This window comes from Limtongia smithiae, assembly GCF_038497785.1.
Source record: "Limtongia smithiae strain NRRL Y-17922 unplaced genomic scaffold V1518scaffold_4, whole genome shotgun sequence".
Taxonomy (NCBI): domain Eukaryota; kingdom Fungi; phylum Ascomycota; class Lipomycetes; order Lipomycetales; family Lipomycetaceae; genus Limtongia; species Limtongia smithiae.
In genome coordinates, this window is record NW_027117625.1 from 264,276 (window position 1) to 280,062 (window position 15,787).

At 49.9% G+C, this 15,787-nt stretch overlaps 7 protein-coding genes and 2 non-coding genes across 9 annotated transcripts; 4 read left to right on the plus strand and 5 right to left on the minus strand.

The window, feature by feature from the left end:
• The first annotated feature begins 784 nt into the window (after window positions 1–784).
• Window positions 785–2,642, plus strand: V1518DRAFT_414521 (glycosyl hydrolase family 76-domain-containing protein). The gene has a single exon (XM_066903594.1). The coding sequence runs from the start codon at window positions 914–916 to the stop codon at window positions 2,345–2,347; it is 1,434 nt and encodes a 477-aa protein (XP_066760130.1). The 5' UTR covers window positions 785–913; the 3' UTR covers window positions 2,348–2,642.
• A 220-nt stretch (window positions 2,643–2,862) lies between these two features.
• Window positions 2,863–4,595, plus strand: V1518DRAFT_437456 (major facilitator superfamily domain-containing protein; the record flags this gene model as incomplete). The annotated part of the gene is made up of 2 exons (XM_066906325.1): window positions 2,863–3,219; window positions 3,276–4,595. 2 exons carry the CDS (start codon window positions 2,863–2,865, stop codon window positions 4,593–4,595), a joined length of 1,677 nt encoding a protein of 558 aa, XP_066760131.1.
• A 214-nt stretch (window positions 4,596–4,809) lies between these two features.
• V1518DRAFT_t27 lies at window positions 4,810–4,894 on the minus strand. The gene has a single exon. It is a non-coding gene; the product is annotated as a tRNA-Trp (tRNA).
• A 3,263-nt stretch (window positions 4,895–8,157) lies between these two features.
• V1518DRAFT_t20 lies at window positions 8,158–8,246 on the plus strand. Its single transcript has one exon. It is a non-coding gene; the product is annotated as a tRNA-Val (tRNA).
• Window positions 8,226–10,302, minus strand: V1518DRAFT_414535 (kinase-like domain-containing protein). The gene is made up of 8 exons (XM_066903595.1): window positions 9,941–10,302; window positions 9,797–9,850; window positions 9,727–9,742; window positions 9,451–9,667; window positions 9,351–9,402; window positions 9,231–9,297; window positions 9,127–9,179; window positions 8,226–9,071 (listed from the first exon to the last, which is right to left on the minus strand). The coding sequence occupies exons 1-8, from the start codon at window positions 10,074–10,076 to the stop codon at window positions 8,413–8,415; spliced, it is 1,254 nt and encodes a 417-aa protein (XP_066760132.1). The 5' UTR covers window positions 10,077–10,302; the 3' UTR covers window positions 8,226–8,412.
• On the plus strand, window positions 10,223–12,006 carry V1518DRAFT_414537 (ergosterol biosynthesis ERG4/ERG24). Its single transcript, XM_066903596.1, has 4 exons — window positions 10,223–10,706; window positions 10,757–11,431; window positions 11,490–11,807; window positions 11,865–12,006. Exons 1-3 carry the CDS (start codon window positions 10,370–10,372, stop codon window positions 11,771–11,773), a joined length of 1,296 nt encoding a protein of 431 aa, XP_066760133.1. The 5' UTR covers window positions 10,223–10,369; the 3' UTR covers window positions 11,774–11,807; window positions 11,865–12,006.
• V1518DRAFT_414540 (KptA family-domain-containing protein) lies at window positions 11,856–12,850 on the minus strand. Its single transcript, XM_066903597.1, has 2 exons — window positions 12,708–12,850; window positions 11,856–12,656 (listed from the first exon to the last, which is right to left on the minus strand). The coding sequence occupies exons 1-2, from the start codon at window positions 12,724–12,726 to the stop codon at window positions 11,902–11,904; spliced, it is 774 nt and encodes a 257-aa protein (XP_066760134.1). The 5' UTR covers window positions 12,727–12,850; the 3' UTR covers window positions 11,856–11,901.
• V1518DRAFT_414541 (uncharacterized protein) lies at window positions 12,851–14,504 on the minus strand. Its single transcript, XM_066903598.1, has one exon. The coding sequence runs from the start codon at window positions 14,420–14,422 to the stop codon at window positions 12,938–12,940; it is 1,485 nt and encodes a 494-aa protein (XP_066760135.1). The 5' UTR covers window positions 14,423–14,504; the 3' UTR covers window positions 12,851–12,937.
• Window positions 14,505–14,547: 43 nt separating this feature from the next.
• Window positions 14,548–15,696, minus strand: V1518DRAFT_414543 (Imidazoleglycerol-phosphate dehydratase-domain-containing protein). The gene is made up of 2 exons (XM_066903599.1): window positions 15,087–15,696; window positions 14,548–15,030 (listed from the first exon to the last, which is right to left on the minus strand). Exons 1-2 carry the CDS (start codon window positions 15,385–15,387, stop codon window positions 14,630–14,632), a joined length of 702 nt encoding a protein of 233 aa, XP_066760136.1. The 5' UTR covers window positions 15,388–15,696; the 3' UTR covers window positions 14,548–14,629.
• Window positions 15,697–15,787: the final 91 nt, after the last annotated feature.

Below are 15,787 nucleotides of genomic sequence, written 5' to 3' on the forward strand. Positions count from 1 at the left end.
CTTTGTCTATGGAGACTGAAGATGCAGCAGGAGTTGACGGCGGCGGGAGCGGCGCGGAGGGGTCGTCGAGCGGGGCAGATGCGTTGTGGAAGAACCAGGGAGGCATGGTCGGAGAGGTGAGTAGCCGGACACAACAGCAGCGACAACAACACTGAGGACGCTGTACACTGTGGGATCATGGGTGCCGGGCGGTACAGACTTGTCTGCAGAGGTGATGTGCGCTTGCACTGGTGCAGGATGGCGAGAGCGCACGATGTGCTGGGAGTTCTGGGACATCCGCGATCGACTACGTCATTCGCGTGACTGAGGGGTTAGTGTACAAGCGTGATCGTCAGCACACGAAAGGAATCTTGTGCGCGTCTTCTTGAGCGGTGGATCGCTGATGATCGAATGCCAGGCTGTGATATAGACGGCACACATTGCAGTGCTCTGCCGCGCATGCTCAAGAAGAAACGACGCGTCGACACTGGGAACGTGCACGAGACGCGTCTCGAGATGCGCTGTTCTCGCATCTGCTGGCCAAGTTCGCGTGCGATTTGCTCCAGTCGGGTTCCGCTCGCTGCTGCTGTCCATGTGCATAGACCTCATCGCCCACATGTCCTACGTATTACCGTCGCCCTGATCTTCCGTAAGAGGCGTCGATACGGAAGTACAAGTCGGCAGCGTAATCGGGTCAGGGCCCAGTCACAGCACCCCTGTGATCTGCAACTATATATAGCCCAATGTGACCTAAGTGATCTAGATGTGGCGCACGCGCGTTAGCTTCATAACGCCAAGCCGCAGACGCGTCCCGGCGCACTGCGCCACGCACACGCACACGCATAGCAACAACAAACGAGGAAGGGGCGCATCCCATCCCTCGTCGCGTTTCTGCTCCTCCTTCTTTCCTCTCATCTCCGCACTCCGTCTCCGCATGATCCGACCATTCCGCGTCTTCTCGAGCACCCTGCTCCTGGTCCTCGTGCTCGCGGCACGCGTCTCGGCTGGCGTCACGCTCGATATTAATGACGAAGACTCCATTAAAACCGCTGCCCAGATCGTGGCGGATGGCCTCATGAACTATTACCACGGCGATGAATATGGCGGCACACCGGGTCTGTTCACTGGTGGCTACTACTGGTGGGAGAGCGGTGCCGCATGGGGAAGTCTGATCGACTACTGGTTCTACACCGGCGACGACACCTACTCCGACATCATCGAGGCCGGTCTGCTTTTTCAAGTCGGCAGCGACGATAACTACGAGCCTGCCAATCAAACATCTTCTCTCGGCAACGATGATCAGGGGTTTTGGGGCATCACGGTTATGGCAGCGGCGGAGCGGAACTTCACTAACCCCGCTTCTGATGAGCCCCAATGGCTCGCGCTCGCTCAGGCGGTTTTCAACTCAATTGCGCTCACTTGGTCGACCGATTCATGCGGCGGCGGTATCCGCTGGCAAAAGTTTCTTTTCAACGACGGTTACGACTACAAAAACTCCATCGCAAATGGTGTTCTCTTTCACCTCGGTGCCCGTCTTGCTCGCTACACGGGCAACAGCACTTATGCTGAGTGGGCTGAAAAGGTCTGGAACTGGGAGGTTGATATTGGCTTGATTTCGGACGAGTACTTTGTGTACGACGGCACTTATGTCGACGACAACTGCACCAGCATCAATGAAATCCAATGGACTTATAATCTCGCCATTTACGTGTCTGGTTGTGCGTACCTTTATAACTATACATCTTCTCTCAACAGCTCGTCGGCGAGCACCTGGAAGACTCGATTAGATGGACTCATATCCTCCTCTGATACCTTTCTTTCTGGAACTACCGACATTATTTATGAGCCTGCATGCGAACCTTCTGCTAACTGCGACACCGATCAGCAGTCTTTCAAGGCCTATATGGCCCGGTTCTATGGCCTCACTATCCAACTTGCACCATACACTTGGGATACTTTGTGGCCTGTTCTGCAAGCGTCTGCAACCGCTGCCGCTGCAACCTGCAATGGCGGTACCGACAACGTCACATGCGGCTATACTTGGCTAACTGGAACTTACGATGGAAGCTATGGTCTTGGTGAGCAGATGGCTGCGCTGGAAGTTATCCAATCGCAACTTATCCCGTACTCTGATGCACCGTATACCAACACGACCGGTGGCTCATCTACCGGCGACGCTTCCCTGGGCAGCGGTGGAGATTCGGCAGACGACTCAGGTGATACCATCACTACTAAGGATAAAATTGGTGCTTGGGCTGCCACGGCCTGTATCTCCGTTGGCGTTTTGGGCTTCGCGGTGTGGTGCAGTTTGAGCGGGCAGGATACAACGCGGCATATAAGCGAATGGATTAGATTAGATGATATGTGATGCGGTGCTTCGTTTCATTGTCACTGTTGCCGCCGATTGGCCGGAACTGGACTGTATATACATGTTTGTCATCGTATTTGTTGAATTGGTTATTTGCGATCCTTTGGTGTCGTGCGGTGTTGTATGACTTGTACATATTTATTGCTGGAATCTGTATTTTTGGGCATCTGTTAACTGCTCGCTTCCCCGCGAAATCCGAGCAGCACGCGACTAGCCTGCTGTCTCTGTATTGTCTGAAGTGGCGTCTGGTCGCGGTGTAAATGGCGTGCCTAGTTCGATTGAATCCCTATAAGGTGCGTGACTCGTGACTCGTGATCGGCAATCGCTGGCGCTTTTGACGTTTGGACCTGGGTTAAGAGTTTAATTTCCCGACGCCTCACCAAAAAGTTCAGACTGCTTCGCCCGTCAATGAGCAGGGAGAGCGCCGCCGGCTTCAAGTTTCCCACTTTCTCCTCACTACATTCACATTCTAGTCTGATATCTTACTAGAATAAATGACCGTGGAAAACCCCCTCATGCCGACCTCGAGCACGCCCGAGGCTGGCGTTCTCGACCTCACCGACGAGAGCGCGCCGCTTATCAGCAACGACAGCAACCGCAGCGACAGCGCGACGCCGGATCAGGAATTGGGCTTGAGTGATGACCAACTGGTCGAGGAAATCGAGGAGGAAGAGCTATCATCTCGCGCGCTCGTTATGGTGTTTTTGTCACTCTACGTCGGCGTGTTTCTCGGTGCACTGGATAGTACCATTGTTGCGACACTGCTTGCGCATATTGCGAGCGAGTTCAACGAGTTTCGCTCGATATCATGGATTGCGACAGGTTATATGATCAGTGTTGCAGCATCCCAACCACTGTACGGCAAAATTTCAGTAGGTTCGGACTTTTGGCAACCGTGGTTTCCTCAGTATTGCTGACCAGCTGATAGGATATTTTTGGCCGAAAGGCGATGCTCATATTCGCAAACTGTGCGTTCGGTATTGGCTCCGTTTTGTGTGGTCTCGCACCAAACATGTGGTTTCTCGTATTTGCGCGTGTAATCGCTGGTATCGGCGGTGGTGGTCTTATGTCGCTCACATCAATCACTCTGAGCGACATCGTGCCTCTGCGGCAGCGCGGTCTGCTGCAGGGCCTGGGCAACATCTTATACGGCTGCGGTGCGGCATTTGGAGGTATTGTTGGCGGCTTGATTACTGAGGCGTTCGGTTGGCGTTGGACGTTCTTGTCGCAGGTTCCGATTATCATGTTGTCCTTGACTACGATCATACTGAACTTAAACCTGCCGGTCAAGGATATGGATCAAGTTGACATTAAGAGCAAGTTTCAGCGTATTGATTTTCTTGGATCGTCGACGTTAATTTCCTCGCTTGTGTTATTTCTGTTTGCTATCAGTATCGGAGGTAACTACTTTCCGTGGTTCAGCTTCGAAGTCATCCTCCCTCTGTTTCTCTCTGGCGCCCTGTTTTCCATATTCGTTTATGTAGAACTGCGCGTTGCGAAAGAGCCCGTCATTCCGCTACACCTTCTTAAAGACCGCACCGTCTTTGGTTCGGCCTTCACCTCATGGTTCATGAACATGCTGTACTACTCCCACATCTACTACAGCGCCATTTACTTGATCTCCGTACAGGGCGTCTCCCCGACCAAATCCGGCTCCAGTCTGATCCCCCATTTCGTCGGCGACGCTCTTGGCTCTCTCGTCGTGGGCTACTACATGCGGCAGACGGGCCGCTACTTCCCCATGACCTGCCTTGCAGCGTTCACCCTCGTCGCTGGCTCGTTCATGCTCACGCTGGTCGGCCTCGATACTCCGCGCGCCGCAGTCTTGGCAATCATGTTCGTCCCCGGTTTCGGTTTCGGATTGTACCTCACCATCACGCTCGTCGGTCTTGTCGCCGCCGTGCCGCGTAAGTACCAAGCCGTTTCGACGTCTATCCAATTCGGCTTCAAGGGCACAGGTTCCACCCTCGGCGTTTCCATCTCAACCGCGGTGTATCAAAACGTGCTTGCCTCGAAACTGACAGAGCGCATCACCGGCCCCAACGCGGAGGACATTATCTCGCGCGTCAAGGATTCCATTGATGCCGTCAAGACGCTGCCTACGGATACCCAAGTGCTTGTCGTTCAATCATATTTGGACAGTGTTCGCGCTGTTTTCATCGGAGCTACAGTTATGAGTGTGCTCTGCGCTATCATGAGTTTCCTCATGAAAGAGCACAAGCTGCATGGGAACGTAGGACGCAGATAGGGTCCTGCGGAGAGCATTTGTACAACATTTCAACGTTCGACCTCACAGTTGCCCACTGTGTACTTTCAAGATCATTAATTGAGGAGCGTACTTTTGGCATCTAATTATTTTGGATTAGAAGAGAAATAGCGGAACCAAATTCCCAAAAATTGAAGTTTCCACAGCACACAATTAATTAGTGATACATTTGAGGCGCAATTGAAGAAAAAAAAAATGAAACGGACAGGAATTGAACCTGCAACCCTTCGATTACCAACAGACAACTGGAGTCGAAAGCTCTACCATTGAGCCACCGCTTCAACTCATAAACTTTTTCGAAACTTACTCCATCACAATAGCCTGACGGCAGAAGCCGGGTAAATTTCACCGGGTAAATTTCAAATAATTAGCATTTTTTAGTCCGTATTCATTGTCACATTAGTGCCTTCTGCTATAATATTTCCATGGCTTCTCACGTAACATGACCGGCTACTGTGGCGTCCATCGCTATAGTTAACTTGCGTCCGGAGCTATTGTGCGACAGGTATCAAAACCCATGGATACGGACGTTGATCGATATGGCTATGACGATTGAAGCTATAGTATGAGCATGTAATTACCTCGTGGCTTTGGATTGCTCTAATGTCGCGTCATCAGTTTGATATAACTCACCGACTCTATCTAAACCCTACACATATATTGGCTTGCGCATATCGTTCAAAACGAGCACGTCTGAGGTACATTACACATTTGACGAGCGATGATCTATATAATTGCAATTCACGGAGTGAGCTATTTTTCTCATCTCATATGCTCGTGTCCGTATTTCTACTAAAGTCTGAATAGAATGCCAATTGAGGTCTGTGGAGGTTACTCATTTGCGTTGTGATACCCGGACATGGCGTCCGATGATGCATATCAGGACAATTCCAGCTAGTGCACTGCAAAATAACTGACTCACATTGGATTTGGCGAGTTCCGAAATGATATCTGATTTACGTGCGGGGCCAGACGAGTGAGAGACATATGTTTGCGAGGGGAGGGGTAGAGTTGAAGATGACTGATGATCGATCCATTACCTCTCTGCTACGAGTGTTGACGCGCGGAATGAAACATACTCGTTATCTGACACCATTCAAGTGCTGTCGCCCCGAAGTCTAGACAACATACTGATAGCTTGTCACTTTGCTGGGCGGTAGCTCTCGGCGGACATTGTACGGATACCCGGCTCGGTTTGTTTCTGCTGTTGGCTGTGTCTGTTTCAAGCTAATATAAATGAAGCTGCATGTGCGATTAGTGCAGATCGACAGCTGCAAGTAGATGTGTGGATGCATGGCTGGCGGCGTGGTGATATTACGAGGAAGAGAAGGGAGCGGAGAAGAGGACAAGTGAGAGAAGTGGGTGAGTGCGCGGATTTGCAAGTAGGCTTGCCATTTTCTTGCGGCGTTGCAGCGCAACAACGCCGCCAATACACGAGTAGGTCGCGCGCATTGCGATGCATTATTCTGAAAGTCTGTAGGATATACTTTAAGACTGTATTTATGGCGTGTTTTGTTGGGTACGGCAGGCTTGGATTTGCATTCTTGTTGCGTCGCGTGTGTAGTCCCTGTTACACAGAGTCAGATTGTATGACATACGCACAGAACACACTATGTCATACTTCACGCAATTTATTATAACAAGATTTATGTGCATTTTACCTGTCGCTTGTGAGCCAGCGGTTCAAGCGATCGTGATCTGTCTGTACTGGCACGCACGAGTGGCCGCACAGCGCGCCCGCGTATCATATTCTACGACATCTAAGCAAATAACTAATATTTAAGCAGGAATCTGAATTAACCAGAAAGGTCCCCTTGCATGACGCGCGCTGTTCGCGCGTACTGCAGAAAGTGTGGCGCGCGTTGTGTTGGGGTTTCTCGTTCGGGAACAGGTGCACAGTTGAACAGTCCATTCGCTCTTAGCTTCTTCAATTTCATGATTAATCGCATAAGCTTCGTCAAAATTGAAAAGAACATGTATACAAAGTCGCATGTATGTTATAGCCCGTGTGGTTAGCATGGCTTCCTAAATTCCTAAATTCTAGACTCCTAAATTTTGTGTCTGAATGCGAGTGCCTACCGCCACTTGAATTTTTAATCCCAAGACTCGAAAACGAATACTTGTCAGGCACGAAAAATATGATCCTTGAGAGCACCCATGCGAGGTCTTCAGAGCTTCCGGGGTTGACAGGATTCCAAAATTTTACATCCTGTAATGTCTTTGCGCAGACGCGCCATTACACAAAGTCGCGGGCTCGTACGAAATTTGCAGTGGAGCAAAAGCGAGTGCTGCACGTAAGAAAATCGCGTACAGATTCTATGCCCCAGAATAGCAATTTACATTACCGGTAGCCGACGAGTCTAGTTCTCCGTATATCAACACGCCACGGTTTGGCAACTTCAATGGTTGGGGACTTAACGGTGCATTTCAAGAAATTTTGGGATATCGCAGTGCACCTTCGCCGTCGCCGCGTCCCTTGCCACACAGCTTCTCGTCCAGATAATCTGATGCAATAATATAATCGCATCATATTTGTGCATATACACTTCACCCTTGACAACCGTGCCAGGGAATCATCCCCTCTCATCTTTCTGGGCAGAATCCTCCTACGGCACGACCTATTCCTTGAACGTTGAAAGTCCCGAAGGCAAAGCCAGAAACTCCAAGCTCAATTCAAGTTCCAATGAGAAGCATATGGCGGAAGTTATGCGCTCGTGCGATTTTCTGGCGGGAATCACGAGGAAGGGAGATCTTGTGTCATCGGGGATGTCTCGAATCCACGTGACGGCGAGGAAGGTGAGAGCTGACGACGTCATAAGACCGACGCTTTGCTTGTACTCCCTCGATATCTCTGCTATTGTCGAGACATTATGCAACGTGATGATCTGTTGTACTCTAATTGGCATCGATTATCAATTGGCAAACACTAATGTTACAGTTGCCAAGGTCATTGCGCACCCGCTGCCAAGATCATTGTAAACTGGCACCACTACGGACCCTCGTGTCCAGTAGCAAGATGTTGCACATAGTGCGTCACTTCTTGAACCGGCCAAACAGAATCAATTTGCCTACATCCAATTATGAATGACGATAAAGATGAGGACGCTGTGATGTGGGGAAGAATTCACAGGTAAATGAGCCGATGCGGGCAGATTAGCGAAACTTGAAGGTAAAAGATTGTGGCCTCCTGTTTTAGCGGATCGAGAAAGTTGCGGACTAATTATTTGCTGCTGCTGCGGAAGGCTCAAGTAGTCAAGTATGCCTTGGCTGCCGCATACGCCGCAAAGTTCATCTGTCCTCCTACATCCTTGGACAGTCAGGGGTGTAGTCTAAATCCGTCAGTGAAAACCTTATATCGTACATGCATAAGCTTACAAACTTGATCAATTCAGGCGTAAAATTAGCGATATGAAGATAATTATCAAAGTCATTGTGTACATAAGTTCAAAGGCTTCAAGAGAGCAGCGCTATTTTGTCGAAATTTGGCTTCTAGAGCCAAATTTCGACCCGGGAAAACTGGAAAATTAAGAATTCAATACGGTATGGTCCGGTGGTGTAACGGTTTATCACGTCTCGTTTACATTATGTAAGCAAATCCCGAGGAGGCTCCGCGTTCGATTCGCGGTCGGATCAGCTTTTTTGAAGGTCGCTTCGCCATCGGAATCACGTGCGTGCAATTCGCATTTACTTGGCTACGGCTGGCGAGTGCTAGGAAGACATGTATACTTTATTATATTAACTGCTCAAAATGCTTGTAAATGCTGTGATAGCCATTGCAGCACAAAGTAATTAGGTCAGTCTATATTCTTGGACGCTTGCTGTGTCTCTCCTCGTCGTTTGACTGTGGAACTTCGTACGAAGAAACCAAGGTATCATCGTCAAATTCGTATTGATATTGGCTTTTTCGCGTACCTTTATGCGGTTTATCTGATACAGTGCCAGTGCCAGTATGGTGATCGCGATTATCTTTACTCCTGCTGGAATGCTGAAACGTTCGTAGCAGGGATGGATTAGCTGCGGGAGGAGACTCCGAAAAGTAATGGTGGGATAAAGCCCTTGATGACGTTATCCGCTTACTTGGATCGTACGTCAAAAAGTCGTTCAAGAGTTCAATCGTCGCCTGGGACTGATTAGCGAATACTCTATTGAGCGTATTTGTCCGTACATCCTGGAACCGAAACGATTGCGCAAATGGCAGAGTTCTGAAGCCAGGCCAGATCCTATCATCCGGCGCTCCAAGTAAACCGACAATGAGATCAATTTGCTGCTTCTCACTTTGGCCGGGCAAGAGAGGATCTAAGCGGATAAATTCACCCATGATGCAGCCTGCGGACCATAGATCTATCGCCGCATTGTACCGCTTGCTTCCGAATAGCAACTCTGGTGACCGGTACCAGATTGTGACAACGTTTGGAGTCATTGGCCTATCGGTATAGCTTCGAGCGAGACCGAAATCAGCTGAATGTTCATGTAAGAAAATCGCAGAACGGCAGAACAATTTCGGCGAGCCTACCAATTTTCAGAATTCCCTGATTTGTTAACAACAAATTGGACATCTTGATATCTCTGAGCGATAGATTAGTAGGTAATCTGTCGGAGCACATAGACTATTACTACCTGTGGATAATTCCTTCTTCATGGATGTACTCTAGTCCGAGGAGAAGCTGCTGCATCAGACACTTGACTGAAAGTTTGTTAGTAACTATCGAGTTGGCATAACTAGTATTGACGGCATGCCTTCACTGATGCTGAACCGCTCGCGCATATTATCGATCAAATTCGCAAGATCCTAGAATCATTAGCGTCATATTCAATGTACGACATTGAGCTTCCTTACATAGCGCGCGTACTCCAGAACCATATAGACCTCGTCCAGCTTGGTGTCGCCCACTGCGATATCGAGCAGCTCAATTATATTCTTGTGGTCCCTGAGCGATCGCAGCATCGACAGCTCGCGCAAGGCGGTTGTTGGTATGCCATCTCTCTGACTATCTTGGAAGATGCGAACCGCCTTTAAGGCGACTTTGCGCTCAGTCTGCAGATCTAGCGCCTGGCTATTGAATTGACTGTTAGGCGAGACAATGAAGTAGCGATCGTGCAATCGAGAACGTACTATACTATACCGTAGGCTTGAACAGTGTGAGTTTTAGAACTACATCTTATCATAAAATGGGATTACTTACTGCCCTCTCCAAGTCTTCTGAGTCTGCGATATTGGGTAATAGATTTTGTTCGACCTGCACCGCAGCATATCATAATGCGAGTGACAGCGGTTTGCGCACAATTCACTGAATGGAAACCGGCTAAGAGGCCGCATCATTGCATACCTAAGAATCCTTTGGAGCTGTTGAATTGTATCGGTCGATTGGAAATAGTCATCAGTTCCGGCAGCGCAGTTGCGCTCTCAGCTGAGTGTGGCGAGCCATTGGCAGATGCAGGCGCATTATTCTCGTTTTCCGCCATCTGTACCGGAGTGGTGAGTGCCGATTGCAAGATGTAGAGGGGATTGAGAACGCCACTGGTGAACCGTGAACTTCCAACCCGAGAATTCCGAGGTGCACCACTGCGAATCTCGGATTAAATCCGAACGCGCGGCTTTGAGAATACGGATCCGTGCCGGGAAACGAATACGATCACCCGCACATCGCTGATACGCCGCGACCGGAGGCCCATCTCCACTATATAGCCCTGCCCCTGCCACAGTACGCAAGACGCCTCACGACTTCGGTGCAATTCGCTGATATAGAATTGCCGCCATGTCGACCGCAGAAGCACTGCCGTCCGAACCCCTTTTGCCGTCCGAAACTGCGGCGGAACCTGCTCTCGTGTCGGAGCTGAACCCAAAGACTACACATGTTGAGTTCAGCGGCGTGCCTGGTGCCCTGGGCATTACCTTCGGCCTGCCGACCCTGATATACGTTCTGTACTACATCCTCGACGCCAACAAGGATGCGAAGATCTTTGACGTCTGTGCGCTTGGCGTATACCTTGGGTGGTTCTTCGGCTTGGTGGTCTTGTTTTACGTCGTGCCTGGCCGCGTTATAGAGGGAACTGTCCTGCGAGATGGTACTACGTTGAAGTACAAGATGAACGGTATGAGAATGAATTGTTCTGTGTAGATACTCAATTGCTAACTTAGACAGGTATCCACTCGTTCCTCGTTGTCATTGCTGTTCTCATCGCTCGGGGATTCATCACCAAGTGGGAGCTTCCAGAGCTGCAGTTCGTGGCCGACCATCTTCTCGGTCTTATTACCGCCTCCATCGCCTCCTCTCTCGTTATTGCCTTCTTCGTGTACTTTAAATCCTTTGGAAACCCCAAGACAATTCTCGCATACGGCGGCAACACCGGCAACCCGATTTTCGACTGGTTTATCGGCAGAGAGCTAAACCCGCGTATTGGCATGTTCGATATCAAATTGTTCTGCGAACTGCGACCTGGCTTATTCTTGTGGAGCATTATCAACGCCGCGGAAGCGCTGTCGCAGTACCACAAATTCGGATACGTTTCGGACTCCATGATCTTGGTGAACATATTCCAGTTCATTTACGTTATCGACGCCGCTGTGCTGGAGTCGAAGAATCTTACGATGATCGACATCACGTCTGACGGTTTTGGATTCATGCTGGCGTTTGGCGACCTTGCGTTGGTGCCGTTCACGTACACGCTCCAGAGTAGATTTTTGGCCACAACACCTGTGAACCTTGGTGCATATGGTGTGACTGCGATCGTGCTGCTGAAGTCACTTGGATATTACATATTTCGTTCGTCCAACTCGCAGAAGAACGCGTTCCGCCAGAACGACCCCTCAGTTGCTCGTAAGTATTTTCGTAAGCTGCATTCCCCAAGACGTGACACTAACATAGTATTGTTTAGACCTCACCTACATTAAAACAAAATCTGGCAGTAAACTTCTCACTGGCGGCTGGTGGGGCATGTCGCGCCACATTAACTACTTTGGCGATTGGCTCATGTCGATTTCGTGGTGCACGCCCACTGGCTTTCACACTCCAGTCACCTACTTCTACTGCCTGTACTTTGCCATCCTCCTGATCCACCGCGAGAGCCGCGACGACGCCAAGTGCAGCCAAAAATATGGCGAGGACTGGCAGCAGTACAAGAAACTGGTGCGCTGGAAGATCATCCCCTACATCTACTGAACAGATTCAACCCCGATGAGGGGCTTGACCGATCGTACGCACTATATGCACGCTTATGTTACAAGAGTGACACGCTAATATTAGCAAGTAGGATATTACATGGAGCAAAGGAAGTTTGGATTCAACTATCACAGAAGTGATTCGCCCTTTTTTGTCAAAACCTTTTCAAAATACTGCGGTCCAATAAAGCCATCTTTGCCCTCGGTTAAAATAACTCCATTTGCGGACCGGCCGAAACAAATGCCATCTTCCATAGCCTTGCGCACGTTGACATATATAAAGACGTCCGCACTTGCCCGCATGCCGCTTATTACGCCATCGTCCCCAGGCATGCCGCTTGCCATGTGTATATGGTTCCGCTTCATCTTCGACAAGCCTTCACTGCGGATGTGTGAATTCCACATGTCCAGATATGTACCGTGTATCGCTATAGGACATTCGTTGTAATCTGTGATGTCAATGATTTCAAGATTGCCGACCTCGATAGAGTGGCCCTGGTTTGCCCTGATGTACCAGTCCTGTCCTGTAGTCTTCGATGCCTCTTCGTTCTCGGGATTGCCTCTATACTCTAACTTGTACCGTGACTTTGAATCCGCCGCGACGATTCGTGTAATGTCCTTGAACAGAGTCTTTTTGAATCGATTATTCTTCAGTAGGTCGTCGATTGAAGCGAACCCGTCCTGACCGATTGATAATCGTTCCTTCACTGCGCCGTGTCGTAGCAGATAGGATAGCTTTTTGCTAAGTGTAACATCAGGAGCATCTTGCCTCCGGCTGTTTTTTTTGCTTCCCGCTGCTGATGTTGGTGCTGCTGACATTACTTGGTATAGGGAGTAGTAGTGCGTAGTACGTATTGAAAGCGGTGTGCGGAGACCTCGAACTGCTGGATGGACCGTTGGATATGGGCTGAATATTCTTGAGTGTGTGAACCCACCTGATTTGCTAAATCTCATATCATAAGAGCTTGCAAGTTCGACACCCAGTACTTGTCGCTGCGAGATCAAATGCAATGTGTGGAGACTTCAGGGAGCAGTGTTATTCGCGGATAAAAGATATTCCGAAAGAAATCCTCTCAAAACCGAGTCATCCGGTGTTTCATACCATTGATTCCATTGACTGTCAGAATTCGTACAACTATGCTCTGAATATTGTACAAGTGCATATTTACAGTAGCTGCAGAGGCTGAATATTAGCGCGCGACAACCACCCTATATACCAGCCGCGAACTACTTTCAGTTTTCCTTCTGTCTTCTCAATCTCGGGGCTTTCCAAGGCTGAGACTATTTGCTCAGCTATTTTTTGCTTCTCATGTATACTCAAATGACAAAACGCCGGGTCTTGCTGCCAGAATGTGGAGATTTCCTCTATTGTCGCAAGCGTCGCATATCTCCCGCTCTCCTCCTGTATCGGCATAGAGAAAGTCTGCGATAGTGTGTATAAATTTTGGATGTCCATGAACGGTTTTCGCCAATCTGCCCGCTCAAATGACGCTATATCAGACTGTCTATGTGGTCTCAGAAGAGACGCAACCTCGATCTGCCACTGGTCAGGCTGCAGTTTCGGAGTGAGCGGCTTTGCGTACTTGTGCCCATCCGCCCGTTCGTAAATGGCTGCCTTGAATTGCTTTGGATGATTCAATGCGACTAGTGGCATTTTATCCATGAGATAACGTCGTAGGTGAGAAGCGTAGGGATGTATGCCGTAGTACCGCGACATGTTCTTCTCTGCAATTGACAGGTCGCTGCGTACTTTGATGAAATCAGACCAATTCGCCGGATAGTCCAATTTTTCGATGCTTTCTGGTACAGGACGGCCTTTACGTCGTTTCTGGGACATCTGGTAAAGTTCCGAGTAGAGCTGTGCTAATGTGCTCACATTATCCGTATGGTTGACGAAGTCCTTGAATCCTTTAACGGCTCCGCGCAATTTCTTCAACAATTGAAGCATTTCAAAGTTTGGATCCGACTCGACGCGGTCGCCTTCTTTTGTTGCCGAGAATTGAGCTATCGTCGCATTGAACGGTACCGGGTCATCCAGTGCTGGATCGAATTGCCAGTAAAACATCACGGTTCCGTTGACCCGTCGCAGCATGGATGCAAGCCAGCTCATGATACGTTCATGACTCGCTGAGCTTCCAGCGAAGTTGTGGAAGCATTGCGAAAATGCGATAACATCGAATTGTCGGCTTCGAGTACCGAACTGTGGAACATCCAGTCGCGACATTGACTTCTGTAATGCTGCCAAATGAACTATTCCCAGTTTGGAAGGAGACCGCACTGCTTGGTCAATCTGTTTGCGCACATTCAGGCTGTAGAAGTGGTGACCATATGTCGTGCTTGCGAGTTTCTGGACAAGTCCAGATTGTCCCATGTTGATGTCAAGAACATAGGATTCGCTGCGGCGCATAATTCCGCTCATGACGCTAACAATAGGCCCACTAACTGGTACTTCAAATAGCCCGGAGGTTACATCATCGGTAGAGGTCTTCACTGAGGACGTCGTAGTCGTCGCCGCGTACTGTCGAGCGCAAGAGCAGAAGACATTGCCGGGACGGTCGTTCGCCAAACATCGCCGTCGTGATATTTGTGGCGAAGCGGCTTGCTGTACAATACCAAATATCGGTACTGCACGATCCGGCGACTTTCCCATATCACCGTCTTGTCATCAGATGGTTGTAACTGCTCCGGGGATCTTGCTGCGTGGCCGGAGTCAGCCGTCGTCAAGCTCGAGGGAAGGCGACTGAGGATAGAGTTCTGGAAGTTTTTCAGGGGTAATTCTGGCAACGGTGGTGGTCACACGTATTTCAAAGGTAAAGTACAGTTACATTTTTGCAGATCTAGGGCATTCTGGGTTGCATTACAGAACTCCCTTTGTGCTGGGCACCTCACTTCCACCAGTCCGGGTCGTGGCCTCCCGGATAGCGATGGCGAGGGCCTTGAACGCGCTTTCGGCGCGGTGGTGGTCGTTTTCTCCCCGGATACAGTCAACGTGAATGGTAATGCCGGCAGCCTGTGCGAAACTTCTCAAGACGTGGGGGACCATCTCGGTGGAAAGTGCGCCAAGCTTCTCGCGCTTGAGGCCGAGGTCAATGGTGGCGTACGGCCGGCCGGAGAGGTCGACCACGGCGCGGGATAGAGCTTCGTCGAGCGGTGCGTAAGCGTAGCCGAAGCGCTTGTAGCCGACGATTCTGCCCATGGCTTGTTTAAATGCGGTGCCAATTGCAATTGCGCAGTCCTCGGTTGTGTGGTGGTCGTCGACTGCACAGAAGGTTAGCTAAGTGGCTCAAAGTAGCAAGCAGCAGATATGAGCATACTGTGGAGATCGCCGTCGCAGTAGATGTTCATGCTCCAACCTGCGTGCTTGGTCAGGGCATGGATCATGTGGTCAAAAAAGCCGACGCCGGTGTTGACGACGATCTCCTGCGAGCTGGACTTTTGGGTAGCGTGCGAGGTCTCGTCCTGCTTCTCCTCGGCCATGTCCTCAGCCCCGCCGTTCGCCTTCTCGAATGGAGGCAGCTCGCCGCCATCGAGGGAGAGCTGCACCCGGATTTTGGTCTCGTTTGTGTTGCGCACTATGGCGGCTTTGCGTGCCGGAAACACAGGAGCGGACGACATTGCGGGTGGAGATACGGCAGTACAGAGGCGGTTGAGACGTCGATTGCAGAGTCCGCGGTGTGGGTTCGGGTTGCTCCCTGACTTTTGTGCGTGTCCGACGCACTCTTCAGAAATTTTTTTTCTTTTTCATCGACCTCAGACCCAGAGGACTAGCCTCGACCGCACGACTCCCGGCGCTTTCTGATCTGGTATGTTAATCCACGAGGACCGACTCCCGGAAGCAGCGACGGCTGCTAGAAGATGATGCAACTTGCATAGTTCACCTGAACAACCATGTTGAAGAAAATTGTACCATCAATATCTTTCGCTCCTATCTGATATGATGCAGTGTTGCCCTTGCTTCCGGCAGGCCTTTTATTTTTACGATGAACGCCCGCTAACAATAGCTTTGCCAGTTGAA